This window comes from Olea europaea, chromosome 14 (assembly GCF_002742605.1).
Source record: "Olea europaea var. sylvestris chromosome 14, O_europaea_v1, whole genome shotgun sequence".
Classification (NCBI taxonomy): domain Eukaryota; kingdom Viridiplantae; phylum Streptophyta; class Magnoliopsida; order Lamiales; family Oleaceae; genus Olea; species Olea europaea.
In genome coordinates, this window is record NC_036250.1 from 6,392,326 (window position 1) to 6,409,680 (window position 17,355).

General features: G+C 36.2%; 2 protein-coding genes across 2 annotated transcripts; one reads left to right on the forward strand and one right to left on the reverse strand.

The window, feature by feature from the left end:
- The first annotated feature begins 595 nt into the window (after positions 1-595).
- On the forward strand, positions 596-2,833 carry LOC111408945 (3-ketoacyl-CoA synthase 4-like). Its single transcript, XM_023038798.1, has one exon. It carries the CDS (start codon positions 831-833, stop codon positions 2,367-2,369), a length of 1,539 nt encoding a protein of 512 aa, XP_022894566.1. The 5' UTR covers positions 596-830; the 3' UTR covers positions 2,370-2,833.
- Positions 2,834-3,186: 353 nt separating this feature from the next.
- On the reverse strand, positions 3,187-16,476 carry LOC111408946 (sugar transporter ERD6-like 6). Its single transcript, XM_023038799.1, has 18 exons — positions 15,985-16,476; positions 7,609-7,671; positions 7,437-7,526; positions 7,274-7,333; positions 7,102-7,167; positions 6,949-7,014; positions 6,789-6,864; positions 6,375-6,439; positions 6,194-6,286; positions 5,916-5,996; positions 5,743-5,827; positions 5,146-5,192; positions 5,002-5,064; positions 4,863-4,922; positions 4,654-4,719; positions 4,501-4,560; positions 4,123-4,237; positions 3,187-3,585 (listed from the first exon to the last, which is right to left on the reverse strand). The coding sequence occupies exons 1-18, from the start codon at positions 16,177-16,179 to the stop codon at positions 3,473-3,475; spliced, it is 1,464 nt and encodes a 487-aa protein (XP_022894567.1). The 5' UTR covers positions 16,180-16,476; the 3' UTR covers positions 3,187-3,472.
- Between the last annotated feature and the right edge of the window lie 879 nt (positions 16,477-17,355).

Below are 17,355 nucleotides of genomic sequence, written 5' to 3' on the forward strand. Positions count from 1 at the left end.
TATATATATATAATTTTTAAAAATTGATGAAGTATTTTTGAAATTTTCATAAATCTTGAGGGATTGTGTGTGTGTTTGATAGGGATTAAAATCAGAATTTTTATTATATTGTAATAGGAATTATTGAAATGTGTGGTTAAAAAGTTGTAGGACACATGAAAGATATAGTTAATATTGATTGTTTAAATTTAACTGAGATTAAAATTTGTGTGTTATTTAGGAAGTGTTTGGGAGTGATTTTTGACATCAAAAAATTGATTTTTTGACTGTTATTTCACTATTTCAGTCGTAAATTTTGACTCTTTTCTCATTGGTGGCCCCCACTTTTCTTCTAACAGTCAAAAAATCAATTCTCAAAATCACTTTCAAACTGGGCCTTAAAATCTCTTCCAAACAAGCTTTGTGCGTCATTTAAAAATTGAAATATCACGTCATATAATTTTTGAAAAGTGAAATAATGTTATTAATAAATTGAATTATTTAATGGATAGAGATAAAAAGTTGAAACAACCCTACCACTCCGTCTCAATCATTAAATAAACATTTTTATATTATAAGAGTAACAAATATGAACCTCTACGCAACTTTTATGACGATGACTCAATTTACTGTATCTTCTTTTAAAGAAGAGAATAATTTTAACGAAAATCACACACTCCGCATTCAAACCTAGAAAAGTCAATTATTATCAATTTGACTATCCAGAAATCTCTCTTTTCTTTCTTACAATCCCATTTCTTCCATTTCTCTTGAAGTTTACACAATTTTCTGTATTGGAACACGTTTTTGTGTTTCTGAGTAGGATTGATTATTGAATTCAAGAAACCAGCATGGACGGAGGCGGCGACGGTGGCAGAAACGGTCGTGGTTTCGGGGTACAGATCAGGAACGGCCCTCGCAGGCTCCCGGATTTCCTCCAGAGTGTCAACTTAAAGTATGTTAAACTGGGCTATCATTATTTGGTCTCTAATTTGTTTACTTTTTGCTTAGTGCCCATAATGTTAATTATTATTATCGAGTCATCCCAAAAGAACCCTGATGATATCCGACAGTTGTGGCTTCATTTGCAATACAATCTTGTTTCTGTTATTATATGTTCTGCATTTCTTGTATTTGGATCCACTCTGTATATTATGACTCGGCCTAGACCTGTTTATTTGGTTGATTATTCTTGTTATCGGCCTCCTGATAATCTGCAAGCACCATTTCATCTGTTCATGGAGCATTCCCAGCTCACCGGGGATTTTGACGATTCGGCACTTGAATTTCAAAGGAGAATTCTTGAGCGTTCGGGTCTTGGAGACGAGACTTATGTCCCTGAGGCCATGCATTCCATTCCTCCCCGGCCATCAATGCAGGCTGCTAGGGAGGAGGCTCAGCAGGTCATGTTCGGGGCGTTGGATAATTTGTTTGCAAATACCAATATTAAGCCGAAGGATATAGGAATTCTTGTGGTGAATTGTAGTTTATTTAATCCAACGCCATCACTTTCGGCCATGATCGTGAATAAGTACAAGTTGAGAGGGAACATTTTGAGTTTTAATTTGGGAGGGATGGGCTGTAGTGCAGGAGTGATTGCTGTTGATTTGGCCAAGGACTTGTTGCAGGTGCATAGGAATACTTATGCAGTTGTGGTAAGTACTGAGAATATTACACAGAACTGGTATTTTGGGAACAAGAAGTCAATGTTGATACCCAATTGTTTGTTTAGAGTTGGAGGCTCGGCAGTTTTGTTGTCTAATAAGTCATCGGATAGAAGGAGGGCGAAATACAAGCTTGTTCATGTGGTGAGGACACATAAAGGTGCGGATGATACAGCATTCCGATGTGTGTATCAGGAGCAGGATAATGCCGGGAATACAGGGGTTTCTTTGTCAAGAGATCTAATGGCTATTGCTGGTGGAGCTCTGAAGATTAATATCACTACGCTAGGTCCTCTTGTGCTACCGTTAAGTGAGCAGCTTTTGTTCTTTTCCACATTGGTACTCAGAACGTTGTTTAATAGGAAAATAAGGCCTTACATTCCCAATTTTAAGTTGGCATTTGATCATTTCTGTATACATGCCGGAGGAAGGGCTGTGATTGATGAGCTGGAGACGAATCTGCAGCTGCTACCAGGTCACGTGGAGGCTTCAAGGATGACTCTCCATCGATTTGGGAACACTTCATCGAGCTCCATTTGGTACGAATTGGCTTACATTGAGGCAAAGGGAAGGATGCGGAGGGGTCACCGTGTCTGGCAGATTGCTTTCGGGAGTGGGTTCAAATGTAATAGTGCAGTGTGGGAGGCACTTCAGAATGTAAAACCATCTCGAAATGGTCCCTGGGAGGATTGTATTCACAGGTATCCTGTGAATCTCATCTCATAGAAGGATCTGATTATCATTTGGGATAGAATATATGTAATCAAGTCTCCTATTGTTCTTAGTTTATGCAGTACTTTATGGTCATTAATCTCAGTTATAGGGCAGTTGAATAATGAATTCCATAGTCTGTCATGTCTTGCTATGTTATCGTCATTAATCTCAGTTATAGGGCAGTTGAATAATGAATTCCATAGTCTGTCATGTCTTGCTATGTTATCGTCATTAATCTCAGTTATAGGGCAGTTGAATAATGAATTCCATAGTCTGTCATGTCTTGCTATGTTATCGTCATTAATCTCAGTTATAGGGCAGTTGAATAATGAATTCCATAGTCTGTCATGTCTTGCTATGTTATCGTCATTAATCTCAGTTATAGGGCAGTTGAATAATGAATTCCATAGTCTGTCATGTCTTGCTATGTTATCGTCATTAATCTCAGTTATAGGGCAGTTGTAGTTCTAATTCGATGTGGGTTCTCCATCCTGTCTTCTCCTTCCCTCCCATTTTGGTAACATCATTATTTTGATAGCTCGTTAACACATAAATTTCTTGTCCGTAAGAAAATTATAATTTAGTTTCATGCAAAATACAAAAAATATCTCGAAAAAATAGAAGGATTTGTGGTAAAAGTCAGTTCATGTACTGGTAAAAGACAGCAGGAAGACAAATAAATATGCGTAAAATGTTGAAATTGCTTTGACAAGAAGGGAACATCCAAATTAAATACGCACCGTTCAAAAAAAAAAAAATCCGTTACATTTTCAAACTTAGAAAATACTCAAATCAATCCAGAAAGGAATGGATTAGCAAACTAAGAAAATATTCAGAAAATAAGGCCTTATTTGAGCCACATTTAAAATTATTAAAATACTCTTTAAACATTTATCAATATGTGAGAATTACAAAATCCAGTAGCATGCAAGCCTTTAGGGAATAATAAGCCAAGGGACTAGATCTGTGAGTTCTAAATTCCGGATTCACCGCTCAAACAAAAAGGAGAAAAAGTTACACTTTTCTGGATGAAAATAATACAAAACTGGACCATCGTCCCAGCAAGGAGGAGGAGAAATGGACAGGAAATAGAGAGCAAATTACACTAAAACGTTTCATCTGAACGAGAACTGGATTTCTTCCAACGTTTTTCCTTTCGTCTCAGGCACCCATATTGCCACAAATATCACGGTGAAAGCGCACATCAGCATGTAAAAAGTGAATGTGCCTGTAAAATTTGCAAGAACGCTTGAATAGTAAGCATCCATCCATTTCTTTTAAGCTGTTTCACATTGATGATTGAACCCGGTCCACAGGGAATCTCACACATACTGGAACCTTTTTCATTGGATATGATATAACCACACAACGGTGCATGCTTATGAGTTAAAATACGCACTTATTTCCATCCTAGAATGGTATTATGATTGCTAGACATTTTCATCAAATAGAAACTAGACTCAGGCTGTGTCTGTGTTGGCAGCTTGGGATGAAACATGTTTGCACTAGTCGAGAGAGAGCGTTGGAATAGTTAAGTTCAAAGATTTGATTGTAATTTGTACTGACTTAATCGTTGTCTTTACAAGATTGATTGTAATTTAGATTCTAATTTCTAAAACTTAGTTTAAGGGAGTTGCCATAATAGCCTAGTGCACATCGACTATGCTAATCATATGAGCCAATGCATTTGTAAAAATAGACAAGATTCCCCATATTCTCATAGAAAGCACCTAGACATAAACAAAAAAGATGTGGGTGAGCAAACCTCCACTGCTCCAATCTAATAGCAAAGGGGCAGTCATCGTAATAACCCACGACAATAACCAGTTGGCCAAAGTTGCCACACTTCCAGCGAGGCCTTTGATTTTAATAGGAAGAATCTGCAATATCAGAGGAAATATGGTCACTATAGCCAATGAAATTATATTTAAAAGTTTTTGAAAATAAAGATTATTTAGTCAAAAGACATAAAAACATGAAAAGAACCAACTCTAAAGAACTTAGGTTTGGCCATAATTCAGGCCCGTTTCAGAAGAGCAAACAAAATCATATGCAAGTACTAGGTGCACGAGTATTACACAGAAAAATAGCAGTGTACACCAAACATTCTGCTGATTGAAAACAAGGGGGAAAACCATAGTACCTCGGACATGATAAGCCATGGAATGGGTCCGATTCCTAGAGAAAAGGCAATGACCATGCACTGTAACAGAAAATGTTGGGTGAAAAAAAGTAAGAAATTGTTCAGTGGAAACTGATTAATTTATGCTCCTTGTATATTTGTAAGAAAACATACCACAACCCCAACTACAGATAGGATTCCGAATATACCATAGGCAGTAGAATCCTCTGATACGAAGCCCTTGAACAATTTCAAATAGAAAAATAACAAAATATACAGTATGTATCAGAATGTAAACATGAAACCATACAAAAATGTTCATGATCACATCGATTACCTATTCCCTCTTCTTTGAATGAAAAGAAATTTTATAGCAAAATTACCTTCGAAAAGAATGAAACAGCAACAAGTAGGAGACTAAGAGCCATCCCAGAAGAGGAAACCTGAAATGGGCATTTTCATTTGCGTAAGGCAAACTGATGATTCATAGACCGAAAAAATAAAAACAAAGCTTTAACTCACAATTAGCAGAACCCTACGCCCAGTTTTGTCTACCAACCACGTAGAAATTGCAGTGGCAATAACCTGAACAATGTACAAAATCTTCATAGTAAACAAAAACTAAGAGTTCAAAAAAAAATTTGCTCATGAAACTCTTAGATATACCTGAATAGCACCAACACCAACAGTAGCAGCATTACCCGATGAGATCCCTGTCCATCAATACAACTAAATAAGAGGCCTTTAACTTAAATTATAAAATAATACTCCTTCCTTCGGAATTGAATGGGCTTGCTTAGAGTTCATGAGTTAGAATTTCGGTAACGTGGTTCTTTTTCCTTCAAAACTTGTGGGAGATAATTGTTATTCGTAACATCATGTAATTCCACTAAGGGAATTTTTTCGAAGTACATGTTGATTTTAAGAAAGTGGACACTATTACAGACATCCCAAAAAGGAAACGAGCTCATCCAACCATAGAGATAGGGAGTAACAATCAATAGGAGATGTACGTTGTGAAAGGAGCATAAACAAAGCGAAAGGCAACTTCATTCTAGATAATGCACAATAGAGCTTGCATCTTTTGTTGGTGATGCTTCCATAACTTGTCATTGGTGTAGATTTCATAGCACGTCAACAAGCACGAATCATGAATTCAAGAAATTTAAAGTGTGGTACAAATATGCATATCTCTATGAATTCAACGAAGAAAATACACAGATCTATTGCTCGTTTCAGAAATAGAAGGTTATCACAACATACCAGCTGATTCAAAAATAGTCGTGGAATAGAAGATAACACCATTAATTCCACTTAGTTGTTGAAAGACAAGTAGCCCAATTCCTATCTGCAGGATAAAAGAGGAAAAGAAAATGAAACTAGTTGAAAATCATTTTCAAACAGGAAAATGAGATTTCTTATGAAAACGTGCATACCATCAGTGGTAACCAGTATCTTTTGAGTTTAAGATCTGCGAAACGGATTGCCATTCTTCTACTTGTTGATGCTACAGCTCTCTGCAAACCAAAAATTGTCATTTGAAATCTGCCTTGACATTATTCAAGTAGTTAGTTATGTCATCTGGACACCAAACAATAAATTCATATGAGTAAACAGCAAAGCTACATCAAGAAAACGGTTGATGTTGTGCTGCTGTTTTACATGGTTTAATATAATGCACATCTGTTAAAGAACAAAATCCAAGGGAACTTACCTTGATTTCATTTACTTCAAGGGTGATATCGGTATCAAAACCCCGAAGAACTTGTAGAGAAGCTTCAAAATCATCTGTCATTCCCATTTTGGCCTAATTTTTCACAAAGCCATCTGCATTAGTACTTGTGTCTCTGCTAAAACGAGGAATCAAGTTTGATAAACTTCTTCATAAACCTCACCAACCACCGAGGAGATTCCGGGATGAAGAACAGACCAGGTATCAATATAAGACAAGGCAATACTCCTGAAAATGAAAATTATTGGTCACATTTTGGAAGCCTTAGTGCTATCAATTTCTTTCTTCTTTTCCTTTTCTTCCATTAGGAGTTGGGAGAAGTTAATACCAAATAGGATATATGCATCAGAACTTAAAATGACTTAACATGTAATGATCATAAATTTATTCAACACAGGGAGAACAAACAACTAACTGGAGGAATTTAAGAAATTTTTTCATTTCAGGTCCCCTAATCCTAAATAAAAAATGAATCAAACCACCAACAGGACAATATTCAGGGGTTGTTGAAAGTATTATAGAAAAATGTATCATCAAAATCATCTGTGAAGAGCTTTGGGCTATCTAAAATTCTTACCAAGAACAGCAAGCACTCTCCAACCAACAAATAATCCCAGTAGATAAGAAAGCATAATCCCAATAGTCACAGAGAGCTACATCATAGAATGTAGCAGAAATTAGTAGCATATTTTAGGGAAACAGGTCTTACTGAAAGAAATATAGCAGAATCGGCCAACCTGGTTTACCGAACCCAACCCCCCTCTCAAATTTTGAGGTGCTATCTCGGCTATATATACAGGCACCTATAATTATATAAGCAAAGGAAAAGAGTTAAAAAGTCAATCAGGATTCTTTTAATACAGGGGATAAAAACACTGGTTCATATTTACCGTATACGAGATTATTCCCACACCAAACCCTTCCAGCAATCTTCCCATGTAAAGAAACGAAATATCCTAATTTAAAACAAAAGGAATTAGATATTAATTCAAGTTCTCAAAGCAGATAATGACAGCAACAACAACAAAAGAAAAAAATGAAAACATCAATTGAGATGCTCACTCTGGCAAATGATATGGCAAGCCAACCAATGATGTTGGGAATGGCAGCGATCATTAGAGCCTGCAAGTTATCAAATTAGATCAAAATATTCTAATGTGAAACATACGGATGGATAAAGAGCAAATATATAACTAAATAACTAATATTAAGGAAACAGTCATACCCCCTTTCGTCCAATGTACTCAGCAATCTGACCACTAGCTATTGCCCCAACCATAGCGCCCACATTTGCTAAGGAACCAAACAAAGAGAACTGGCCCAACCTTTGAGTCAGTAAATATAATAAACAAATTCTGATAATATTCACAGGAACATATATTCATTTTCACACAAACCTGGGACACTGTGAGCTTGAGATCTTTGGTGATAGCAGATTGTGTTGGTGAAGAGTATCCACACTTCACAAGAACAAGAAACTAAACATTAATCAAACTCATAATAACTTCCAAACACACTGATTTATAAGAGTAAAAGAGATGCATGATGAATCCAAACAAATGAGAGAAGAAATTGTTAAAGAAACGAATTTCAGGTACACTAAGTTATTCCCTTTTTGGATTATTTCTATAGGTCTTACGTTATTTGTTTATCGGATATTTTAAATCCATAATATCATGTTTCCTTTTGAGGTAGTTGCTTAGTTAGCAAGTTTAGGACTTTAGGTCTTCGAAAAATTTGTGGTGTCAACATTTCATTCAGCCTATCATTACATATAAATTTATAAAATTTTCCAGTATTCGCAATGAGAGCATTCAGGTTTTTGGCAAAATCAATCCCAGTTCTAGGTTTTTGGGAATGAAATCCAACTTGCTATATGGCTCAATTTTTCTATTACCCTTCTTGCGCTTCTGCCAACATCAATTGGTATCAAAGAAAAGATTTCGAATGATTCCTTGTAAGTTGAATCTTTGGTACTCAAAAAGTAGGAAATATGTCAATCTATTATAATGAGTCACTTGAAGTAGCAGACCCAATTTATTCCTTTATCTATTTCTATTTCTATTTCATTATATGTGTTAAAGATGGTGTCTTGCTAAGAGGAACAGGAAGTTCCAGAACAGGTGGCTGGTATACCACCATAATGAAACTGCCTTCTATTTTATTTTTATTCGGATCTCATTAGGAAGAAGTTAGATTAAAACGAAAGAGAACTTAAGCTGTTTTCTACACATTCATGAACTCAATAATCAAGAAGTAACTGAAGTTCACAATGAGATCAAGAAGGTGACTTTGGAACTTCAAACTTTCCAAACGGTCAATTGAAGAAAGAATATTTTCTGAACAGTCTGAAAAAATGACACTAACTTGTGAGTAAAACAAGTCTATAGAAATTCACAAATAATCTATGATATTTATCCTGAGCCTCCCAACTCTTTTTCCAAGAATTTCAAAGCCAAATTATGTTGCCACTATCTGATAGGAGCTTTTCAGGTGATTGTGTCAATTATGTAGATAGCCACTTGTTCTAACAGAGTGTATTAACATTTTCTTCCTGTTGACAATAGCTTTCATGAAATTCTTGAAAGTAGTTGAAAAGTGAAATTGAATCAAGGCTTAACGGTGTAGGAAAGCTCCATGTACTTAATTTGGGAGTATTTTGTGGGACGTCAGGAGCTAATACACGATGACTTCCAAGGGAAACTTAACTTCTTGTACTGTGCTACAAGTGGAAGTCCCAAATACGAGTTCACAAACCCAGATTCATTGCAAGTGAATTGGTTATATTATCTAGTACACCAAATTCAATAAACTGAAGAAGTGAAAAAGAGTGCGAGGAATTGATCAGGCAACCAATTTAATGTAAAAATTGACATTTTACAGAATGAATTTCTCTTGCGTATTTCCTTTGATTTATAGTCATTACAAAGCTACAAAAGGAAACAAGCCTATATGATGTAGGATAGATTGAAGAATTTTAATAAAAAGAAGTAGCCAGGAAGAAGTTAAGAAACCAGGGGAGAAGAAGAAGAAACGGGGAGGAGAAACAGAGAGTGGGTGAGAGGAAGAAGGCCGGGAAGAAGAGGAGAAAACTTGACCAAACATTTTTTCATTCATCAATTCATCAACTGAAATTACAACTGAAAATCATATAAATAGTATAAGCATAACCCTACTAGTGATGGGTTTGGGCCAAACCAATAATATAAGCCCAATAACTAGAAAAAGTAAAATAGTTCGATAATAATATAAATGATATCCGCATCAATTCTCCCGGGGTGGAAGAAAAACTCGACTCTGTCGAGTGAACAAATGACAAAGAGCTACTGTCAATCTTCAATGTCTGAACTCATACCACGATGGACAATCTTTTTGAAGAACCAAATATCTGAACTCCACGGTTGATAACAATGCAAATGGCAACTTGTCCTCAAATATATTTTTTTGATAAGAACTTGTCCTCAAGAATATGATCCGACCAAAGCAGACGATCCCTCATTTTAATCACGTACCGGCATTGGACTCCAAATAACAAGTACTCCTGCAACTCATCTCCAAAATCTTCACATGATTGCACATAATGTGGAGCACAATAAGAACATTGATCTACCAAACAATTAAAGAAGCACTGATTCTCTCCATCAATGGTTAACACAACTTGTTCATCTAAAATTACATCAATTTTATCTTTATGTGCTACGATAGGTGGTATTCGAATAGACATAGCAAAAGATTCGGTGTGGGAGTTCTCAGGTAGAGATAGAAAAGGATCAACAAAAGTGTTAAAAAAGCCATTGTAAGTATCGAAGTCCTTAACAAATAAAATAGGGTGATGGTCATAATGTGATAAAAGATCATTGACATAAGCATTTTGACCAACATGCTTGGAAATTTTAAAAAGACCAGCATTACACGCTTGCAATATAACATAATCCCCAATATTAAATTCAAAGTGTTGTTTATGCCAATCAACGTGAGGTTTATATAATGCTTTACTTGCTTCAAATTGTTTATTGATCTCAATATGCAAGCTATGAAAATATGATACAACTATCTCAACTGACATAGACACACAAGCATGTGGGTGCATGGGAATAAGGTCTAGAGGTTTGAAAGGTTCACAACCAAGAATAACTTCAAAGGGTTTTAGATCTAAAAACCAATTACAGGATCATTATATGCAATTTGAACAGTTGGAGGGATCAAGTCCCAATTCCCAAGATTTTTCTGAACTAGAGACTGTAATAAATTGTCAGGATTTTGACTACCACTTTTGTTTTGACCATCAATTTGAGGTTGGTCAGTGGTGGATAATTTTGCCTTAGTGTTAACCACAGACGACTGGATTTTCCAAAGGTGACTGGTGACATCATAAAGCTCTTTAACTTGGGTAAGGGTATGACATATAACATGTGACTGAAAATTGTCGGAGATAAGGGGTATAGTATCCAAAGTCTCGGGAAAAGTCTGGATTCCACCTAAGGAAGTGTCCTCACTATCATCCAAATCATCAAAATCTTCAACTTTAAGTTCATAGACTAGATCTTCTAAAGGCTCCTCTATTACATTCTTTCGTTCTTCCATGACTAAGGTTCGATTAGGACATTTAGAAGAAATGTGACCAAAGTCTTTATAGTTGACGCACAACAAGTGAGAAGAAGACCTTGGAGTTTCAAAAATTCTACCCTGATTTTCCAAGATTGGAGAATCATTAGAAGGGGGAGGTCCTAGAAGGGACTTAACGGGAGGAGGTAGAGCCAATGAAGTCAAATGATAATTATCAAAAAATTTACCCTTATTTTTCAAAATTGGAGGAATATCAGACAGGGGAGGTCCTAGAAGGGATTTAACGGGAAGAAGTGGAGCCAATGACACCGAAGGATGATTGTTAATATGCTTTCTACATGGAAAAGAAGATCTTGGACCATCTCGACCTTTACAATTATTTTTCCAAATAGGAAGAACATTAAACGGAGAAAGTTTTATGATAGACTTATTATGAGGCGACGCTAATGAGATGGGTGAACGACGATGACCACGCTTTTTATATGGAGTACTAATAATCAACTCATAATCTCGAGCTAAAGAGTAAGCGTGATCAAGAGTAGTGACACCTCGAAGGAAAAGCTCGCGCTTAAGATCATCTTTCAGACCTTGGCTAAACCTACTCAAAGTCGTGTTTTCATCCTCAATTAAATGACATTTGGTTCGAAATTCCTCAAATTGCACGATATACTCAGTCACTAATTGATTTCCTTGTTTAAGAGCATTCCATTGAATAAAAATTTCAAAATTATCTCGTTCTCGCTCACGCATCTGATCCCTATTCCTATTCCTATCCTTACGATCGGGTCGAAAGTATTTTTGATTAACTTGTCAACGATGTTGTCTATTATGAGACACCTTAGAATTATCAACATCAGTTGAATGAGAGATGTGTTTAAAATTTTTCAAACTAACAGATAGCGCCTTACTCTCTTCAAGAGTAGCGGTCATTTGAGTTTGAATAGCCGCTATTTGTCGGGTGAGTGCATCGAATTGTGAGGGGTCCATGTTTAAGGTACTGGAGCTAGAAGTGACAAGATGACCAATAAGTAACTACATGCACTGTAATAGCAACTTAATGACATGCAATAGAGAGATCAACGAACAAAAAGTACAAGTAATGGAAAATGAAAATTTGAGCTATTTCTTTTTTATTTATTTATTTTTTTTAAATTTAAATTTTGGGATTAAAATCCAAAACAAGCTAATACTGTTGGTATAAGTAAAATAGCAAAGCAAGGGTCAAATACTAGTCAAACTCTAATCACGTAAAATAAGTGAGGTAAAAGTAGAACTTAACGAAGTGAATGGGTAACGAAGTGAATGGGTCCAATTACGTGAGTTTAGATAAACAACTAGACCAGCAGCAGCACAAAAATTTAATTGATCTAATTTCTAAGATAAACAGTAATGTACCAAAGATAAATAGAATAGTAACTCCCCTTTTTGTTCATCGAAACGACTGGATTGATCAACAGAACAGGAAGAGGTATCTGCAAAACAATGTTAGAAAATACTTTTTTTTTTTTAACTACACTTTTACTAGGCCCAAAGTAGTAACTAAGGCTGAGCCCAAAACTGAAAATCAAATACCGTCTCACAATACAAATGCCAGAATACTAAGGCACCGCCTAATTGAAAAGCCCAAATTGGAATCCGAAGACCCTCAGTAATTTCTGGCCAAATCCGTCCAGCCCTATTCAAGGTATGCGATCATGGGTTCCGCAAGTGGAGGCGGCGGTTGCAGGCTGGATGCTTCGGGCCGTCGCGAGCGGTCTAACTCGGATAGGGTTCCGTTTCTGGTTGCTGTAAGTTCCGGCGGTTTGGGTGGGTTGCTGATGCTTTATAGAGGAGATGAAACTTGGGTGATTGGGCTGGGTTTGAGGCGGCGAACGGAAGCAAAAGAAGAAGAAACCGAGAAGGAGACGCTAAAATGGATTGATGGTTGCCAACTTAGTTTATGTGGCCTTTGATTTCAATAGTGGAAGCGGAGAGCGTGGCTACGTGGGGTGTCGGTTTCGTAGAGAAGATGAGATTTAGGTTATTGGGTCGGGTTTGGAGGAGGCGGTTACGGTATTATTGTTTTCGGCAGTCTTCTCGATGATTACTGCATGGTGCCGACAAAATGGTGTCGGCGGCTGTGGTTTTAGTTATTGACAGCTATCGGTGGAGGTTGGATGAATATGTGGGTAGTTGCAGGTTCGTGTGGAGAGGCAATTGGTGGTGGATGGAATATGTGGGTTAACTGTATGGGAAGAAACGGTTACCTTGGTGTTTTGTTTGGATGTAATTCGGGTGATATGGGCTTAGTACAGGGATCATTGAGTTTTGTTGGATTTGTCGGCAGCATTGTGGTATAATAGATGACTGGGCGGTGTGTTACAGTGTATTGGGTTAGATGTTTGTGTGCGGTTTGCAGAGGATGGATGGGGCACCTTCTGGGTAGGGATTTATGGTGTTGAACATCAAGCTGAAGACAGGAATTTTAACTGAATCACTTCCATAGCAATTTTGTGACTCCAATTTTCATTTGAAGATGGTGGAACCAGGTTTAGCTCTGATACCACTTTGATGTAGGATAGATTGAGGGATTTCAATAAGAAGAAGTAGCCAGGAACAAGTTGAGAAACCAGGGGAGAAGAAGAAGAAACGGGGAGGAAATACAGAGAGGGTGGGAGGAAGAAGGCTGGGGAAAGAAGAGGAGAAAACTTAACCAAACATTATTTCATTCATCAATTCATCAACTGAAATTACAATTGAAAACCATATAAATAGTATAAGCATAACCCTACCAGTGATAGGCTTGGACCAAACCAATAATACAAGCCCAATAACTAGAAAAAGTAAAATAGTGCGATAATATGATGAGTGATGTCCGCATCACTATATATGTAAACTAGCTATATAAGAGTATCTCCAAGAGACTCTTTAAATACAAATACTCTATTTTAGAGAGGCAATGCTTAAAAATGAGTTTTAAGGGACTCTTGCTTTTAACTTTTTAAAGTAGAGAGTGCATCTGATTCTCCAAATTTAGAGAGCTAAATTCACTCTCTATTCTTAATGTACAATGATTGTATTTAATACATTACAAATTTCAATACTCTACAATTTAAATTTTTCAAACTACATTTGAGTTGATTGGTCATTAATATATATAAAAAAAATTATATTTAAATAAAATATGCGGAGAAATCATTAAATGTTCATTAGAAAAAACAAAATAAAGAATCAAAATAGAGAACTTGTTAGAGTATATAAAAAAAATTACTCTCTAAATTTAAAGATGCTCTCTATTATGCATAAGATGTTCTTTATAAATAGAAAATCTTTTGGAGATGTTCTAAGGTAATAATTAGCTGCAAATTTACCATAAATACTTCTAATACCCCCCAAATTGATGTTGGTGAGTCCACTACCATCAATTTGCACACAAGAAAATTGTGACGAAGGTGAGTTAAGGATTTTATGAAGATATCTGTGACCTGTTGAGTAGCAGAAACATAAGGAAGAGTGATGACTTTGGAATCATAGGCGTCTCGAATATAATAACAATCCACTTCAATATGTTTGGTATGTTCGTGATACACAGATTAGCAACAAACTGAATAGTACTAATGTTATCACCATGGAAAGATGTAGGTTGAGTTTGGGAAACACCAAGTTCTACGAGAAGACCTCGTCGCCACAATATCTCAGAACATGACACTGACATAGTACGGTATTCATCCTTAGTGAAGCACTTAGAGACACAATTTTGTTTTTTACATTTCCAAGAAATGAGGGTCTCACCTAGAAAAATACACCATCCAGTAGTAAAACTACGAGAATCAAGGCAATCAACCCAGTCAGCATCACTATAAGTAGCAAGAGAAAGATAAGCCCCCTTGGGAAAGAACATACCACGATGAGGAATCCCAATAAGGTGGCGAATAATACGACGGATAGCCACCAAATGAAGATGTCGAGGGACATTCATAAATTGGCTGACAGTATGATCAACAAGGGAAATATCTGGACGTGTGATAGTGAAATAGATGAGGTTACCCACCAACTCTCGATATAGGGTAGGGTCTGGAAGAATATCTCCTTCGTCCTTTCGATATTTAACATTAAGCTCTAACGAATTATCAACTGAGGAGGCGCCACATAAATCAGCCAACATAGTCAAGTCTTGAATATACTTATGCTGATTAAAGAAGATACCAGGAGACGTTGTATGAACCTCCAAGCCAAGCAAATAAGTGAGATGACCAAGTTCTTTCATACAAAAAACCGAGTAAAGATGCTGCTGATGAATTTTAGGAATACCTCTGATAGTTTTAGGAATTTTAATTACTCTCACTTTCTAGAGATCATATATTGTCTTGGTTCCTAGATATTAGATCTATATTATTTTCTACTAATTAATTGCTTAATTTGTATATATAGTGATTTTATTTATAAACATTCGTGTTTTCGATATTATAGTCAGCCTATTTTTACACCTTAATGAAACTTTCAACTTATTTTGGTTAACTTTTAGGCTTTTCTTCAAATTTCAATTCTTACTTTGGCTTTGTTTTTTCCCTTTAAATTCTCACTCCGAATATGCATAAATCTTGTTTCTTTCTACTACATAATAACATCAGTTTCAGTGTCTTGAAATTGGAGGAACCTATATGAAATAGTTCCAGTCAAAATTTCTATTAACAAATTCCGATCCTGAGACTCAAATTTCATGATGTCCAAAACAGCCTGAGAAAACTGTTTCAAACACGAGACTGTTTAAAGTTTAGCACTATCTAAAATTGAATGTCAGGAATCATAGAAGTCATCTCACCCCGAACATAATCTAATCTCTAAGTTGAATTCTACAAACAATCTTTCTACAAAAGGAAAACGAATTCTAATTGTTCTTCAAGTTGAAATAAAATTACAGTTGACTGAGTTTGGCTGCCAATCCGGAATTAATCGAAAGTCAATGCAAGTTTAAGTGGAACCAATCCTACTGTTTTGTTAATAGGCATCCATGCTAAATATAGCTTAAGCTCTCATTATCCTCCCCCGACTGTAACAAATAAAAAGGGTAATCTGAAAGCTACACCAAAAATTAAGTTCAAGAATTGCACACTTACTCTTTTTATACTGGATCAAATAGAACAAATTCGGGAACCAAAAACATAACTATAATAGTAAGATGTAAAGAACAATAATGAAATCAGGAAAATAGGGAGATAATTCAGTACAGTGAAACCAAACTGGATTGGACCGAGGGCAACTATCAAGACACAAGCCAAGACTGAGATAGAGCGGTCCCTTATGGTTTGAGCAGAACCCATCATGCTGGACTGCCTCGAACCCATTCGGTACCAACTTCCAGTATGCAAAAATGGCTTCCTCAGATCCCCTCTCCCATCATCTCCCTCCTCTCTGAAACTCATTCTTTTTACCCTTTCGCTTTCCCCCTAAATTAAATTCAATCGAACAAGATGGTTTTTGATTGTACTTGAACTCAAATCGCCAATTTTTCGGTAGGTGGGTGAAAAAAAAATTTGTTTCTTGAAAAGCAAATTTTTGGTGAGTGAGTGTAAGATTATTTTTAGTTTCTTGAGAAGCACAAGACTATGGATGGGATGAAGACAGACTATGATGATGTAAGAACACAATCAGCAGTGGTGCATCGTGCTTGAATTGTGTTAATGCGAGGGTTAGATTAGGACATGTTTGGCTAACCTTAAAAGTTATCAAACTTACATTTTAAGTTTATTTCGTTGGGAAACTTTCAGCAGAGGTCCAACTATTCAGCGGGGTAGTTATCAGAGTAGTGCACTAACAGTAATAAAACTCTGCTAATTTTCTAATGCCTAGAGTTTACTTATTTTTAACAAGTCATTATCATATAAATCACAATGGATTCAAAAAGACTTGTGAATATATTAATAGAAATATATTACTCTTACAAATAAGTAGAAAAGAATTAAATGTTCCTACCTTTTTATCTATATCTAAGATGTTTGGATACTCCTACTCCTCCTCCTTGAGGATAGAACCGTCGTTGGTCCTTCTTTCACGAATGATATCACCATTTTTTAGTAGTTGTAGTTCGTGCAAATGAGCGAAGGACTATCCTTTCTATTGCTTGCCCTTGCACTTTGACATAATTTGGCTGGCTCGAGATTGTAATTTTTATGTGACTATTCATGTTTGCATAACATGGTACTGCCATTGGAGATAAAGGTAGATTGTTGATGAGGTAATAAATTGTTTAGCACATCAACCAGGTGATCTTTAGTGGAATATGTGAAAATTTAAGAACCATTTTTTGTTACTAGATATCAACTGTAATATATATGGAGAGCACTGTGTTTCATTTGAGAATTAAGAACAAGTCCTGATAGGTGAGTGTCGAAGGACACCTTCAGTAGAGATCTAGATGCAAAAAACCAAGTTCATGAAACAAAGAGAACCCGTGAAACTTCCAATAGGCAATAGCAGAAAAGGTTAGTTTGTGCCACAGATTTTTGTTTGTGGGATCGAGCACCTAGAAAAACGGTGTGGCGGATGTACAATTTATTGTGGTTACCAGCACAGTTAGCATTTGAGAAGCTACGAGGACA

What these genes read in the sequence shown, in the direction of transcription:
- LOC111408945 (XM_023038798.1), top strand. Translation starts at nt 831, where the DNA reads ATGGACGGAGGCGGCGACGGTGGCAGAAACGGTCGTGGTTTCGGGGTA.
- LOC111408946 (XM_023038799.1), bottom strand. Translation starts at nt 16,179, where the DNA reads ATGAGTTTCAGAGAGGAGGGAGATGATGGGAGAGGGGATCTGAGGAAG. An exon ending in GATACTGGTTACCACTGATG is followed by an intron (nt 5,828 to 5,915) that starts GTATGCACGTTT and finishes TTTATCCTGCAG; the next exon opens with ATAGGAATTGGGCTACTTGT. An exon ending in GGCGTAGGGTTCTGCTAATT is followed by an intron (nt 4,923 to 5,001) that starts GTGAGTTAAAGC and finishes TGCCCATTTCAG; the next exon opens with GTTTCCTCTTCTGGGATGGC.